Genomic DNA, 3423 nt, shown 5'->3' with positions numbered 1-3423 from the left:
ATATATATACCTACATATATATATATATATATACTGTCTCTACATATTGTGATGCTACCACACTACCGGCGGATATCCATCTTCATTTGCTAAACTCCTTTTTGTCTCATTGTGCTGTTGCATTCTGACATCGTGCTCCCGCCTATGTTTTTTAGTTTTAGACTGAAAATCTTATCCAATCGTAAATTTTCTATTTTTAGCCGCTCTAGGGGGGCAGAGTCCCCACAACGCAGAAGCAATCTTTGAGATATGTGCGCAGGAGGGCGACTGTCATCAGGACATTCTGTTTGTGACGGACAGCGCCGAATGGGACGAGTGGAACCATCAATTCTCAGTCCTACTGGCCTAGAAACCGGTGCAGTTAAAATGGACGGATCTGATTGGTTCATGGTGATTGATTCTGAACGTTTTCACAGGCCTGAAAATTGTGCAGAGGTCATGAGCGGACCTGATTGGTTGAGGGCGTTTCGTTCATAGTATTAGGAGTTTTCATTGGTTCAGAATCATAATCGATTAAAGTGTAGGTCGAGTAGAAGCATCGGGAGTCAGTCCCCTTAGCTTAGATACCGGTGCATTTGTAATACAGTAAAAACGGGTGCAATTGAAATTATAATCCGCGATTTTGTGGATTAAATTTAATTTTTCAAGATTGTACGTGAACAAGTCATTCGATGTGTGTCCTTGGGTGAATAAGTCATCCGATGTGTACTTTTGGGCGAATAGTTCATTTGATTGGGTGAATAATTCGTTTGATTTGGATGATTGGGTGAACAAGTCATTCGATGTGTATTATTGGGTGAACAAGTCATCCGATGTGTATGATTGAGTGAATAATTCATTTGATGTGTATGATTGGGTGAATAATTCATCCAATGTGTATGATTGAGTGAATAATTTATTTGATGTGTATGATTGAGTGAATAATTCATTTGATTTGGATGATTGGGTGAATAATTCATTTGATGTGTATGATTGGGTGAATAATTCATTTGATTTGGATGATTGGGTGAATAATTCATTTGATTTGGATGATTGGGTGAATAATTCATTTGATGTGTATGATTGGGTGAATAATTCATTTGATTTGGATGATTGGGTGAATAATTCATTGGATTTGGATGATTGGGTGAATAATTCATTCGATGTGTCTTCTTGAGTAAGAGTTGCTGCGAGTTTAAGTTAGTATTTGATACGATTCGATTGGGTATTTTTATCACACACGAATGTCATTGGTAGAAAATCGGTGTCCCACTACAAAGCCGCTCGCAAATGACTCGTCTAGAGCTAATTATTTTGTTTTTATAAATAATTTTCTAACAAACTTGGACATTGCGACCAACTTTTATAGAGTGTAATTTGTGCCATGGTAGCGAGTGATAAGGTCTAATCAGTCCTATTGTAGCAATGGCACAGCACTGAACTACAGGACATCTGCCCACAGCCAGATATCCAGCTGTTTCTGCGTCATCCTGATTGGATTGATCTACAAGAAAGGTGCACAGATTTTGATCCAACCCTCGGTGGATTGGTATACGACAGTATGATGCAACCGCACATGGTAGAGTCTAAGAACACGCCCAATGTTTATTTAATTATCCGTTCCGCTGAGTGATTCATAGTAAACTTATAAGGTCTTGCTTGGCACAGGTTTTCTTTTTCTTCGTAAAACAATCGTTAAGGCGAGAACCAGGGCGCTTCAGCGTCCATCCCCCGTTTGATGACCCCGAGAGCCAAATCTTATAGTAGCGATATCTGGAACACCTAGTTCGGCTTTCTGAGAGGTTTGGGTTAGGGTTTAGGGTTGATAGGTGTGCAGTAGTTGTTAATAGGGTTTAGTGTCACAATAGGAGAGAAGTATGTGATATACATATACAAACGATTACAACATTCCATGTAACAATAAGAGCGAAGGGCACTTGGGGAGAGGTTAAAAGTGTAGTTGGTTCATCCGTACTAGGCCAAACAAAAAAAATAAGTTAATGAGCATACCGCCAGTATCGGTGAGTCGTTGACGCCGAGTTTTACTGCGTCAGTCGAAGACGTCACCACACGCAAACTTGGTTTATCTTCGGACTTGGTTGTCGCGGTTGCCAAAGAAACGGCGTCATCGATATCCATCTGAAGCCCAATACCAATGACATTGTGAGATGTGCCGATACTTAGACCGAAATTGTCTAAGTATAGCTAAACGGTCTGATACTTCGACCTACATAGACAGTACTTGGACGTGAACAAATACTATCTAATACTTACTTCAACATACTGATGCGCATATCCACCAGGTAGGTACTAACTTCATAGACAAGTACTATATGATACTTGAACATGAACAAATACTATCTAATACTTACTTCAACATTCTGATGCGCATATCCACCAGGTAGGTACTAATTTCATAGATAGGTACTATATAATACTTGGACATGAACAGATACTATCTCATACTTACTTCAACATACTTATGCGCATATCAACCAGGTAGGTACTAATTCCATAGCCAAGTACTATATAATACTTGGATATGAAAAGATACTATCTCATACTTACTTCGACATACTTATACGCACATCCAACAAGTAGGGCCTAATTCCATAGCCAAGTACTATATAATACTTGGATATGAAAAGATACTATCTCATACTTACTTCGACATACTTATACGCACATCCAACAAGTAGGGCCTAATCCTGTCCCCAGTACATGGTGTGTGTATCACGTGGATAAATCAGCACACACGCGTACGGAATATATCCTTACATTAACATCTCAATGTGTATGTATTGTCTGTGTACACATACTCACCTTCATTCTCAGTATTCATACATATACACCCATCATGAGTCATGTATATGTGGTGTATTTTTATTCTAAATACATGCATATACACTTATCGTGATACAGGCATGTGGAATTTATCTGCGTCCTGAATACATAAATATAGACCCATCATAATACCTGTATGTGTGGTTCATTTGTATTCTAAATACATACACTACTTGTGTTATAAATAACACATGTACGCCCATCCTAATTCATGCATGTGGTTTATCCATACCCTATATACATACACACACATGTGCTTCATTTGTAGGTAGAATACCTACCTCGTTGTCGCCATTTATTGCACAACTGAAGTAGCCACACGACCCCTTGGTCCACGTGTTCAGGCAGCGCCAGCAGAACTCACCGCCACAGTGTGGGCAGTTGACCTGAGCGCACATACCGATACGTCAGTCTAGAACAAGTGTGTGTATATATATACACAGAGGAACAATATATATATACAAGGGAAAAATGTATAGATATAAACAATGGAAAAATGTATATATACAATATGGATAATGTATATATACAATGGGAAAAATGTATACATACAAAAGGAATAATGTATATATACAATGAGAAAAATGCAAACATGTGTAA

The 3423-nt window shown here is 38.6% G+C and overlaps 1 protein-coding gene across 1 annotated transcript; it reads right to left on the bottom strand.

Annotated features, from left to right (window-relative positions):
• Positions 1-1696: 1696 nt before the first annotated feature.
• Positions 1697-3221, bottom strand: SARC_13392 (hypothetical protein; the record flags this gene model as incomplete). The annotated part of the gene is made up of 3 exons (XM_014292477.1): positions 1697-1774; positions 1990-2118; positions 3105-3221. 3 exons carry the CDS (start codon positions 3219-3221, stop codon positions 1697-1699), a joined length of 324 nt encoding a protein of 107 aa, XP_014147952.1.
• Between the last annotated feature and the right edge of the window lie 202 nt (positions 3222-3423).

This window comes from Sphaeroforma arctica, assembly GCF_001186125.1.
Source record: "Sphaeroforma arctica JP610 unplaced genomic scaffold supercont1.3226, whole genome shotgun sequence".
NCBI classification, from domain to species: Eukaryota; class Ichthyosporea; order Ichthyophonida; genus Sphaeroforma; species Sphaeroforma arctica.
This window is presented reverse-complemented; position numbering and strand designations above follow the sequence as displayed.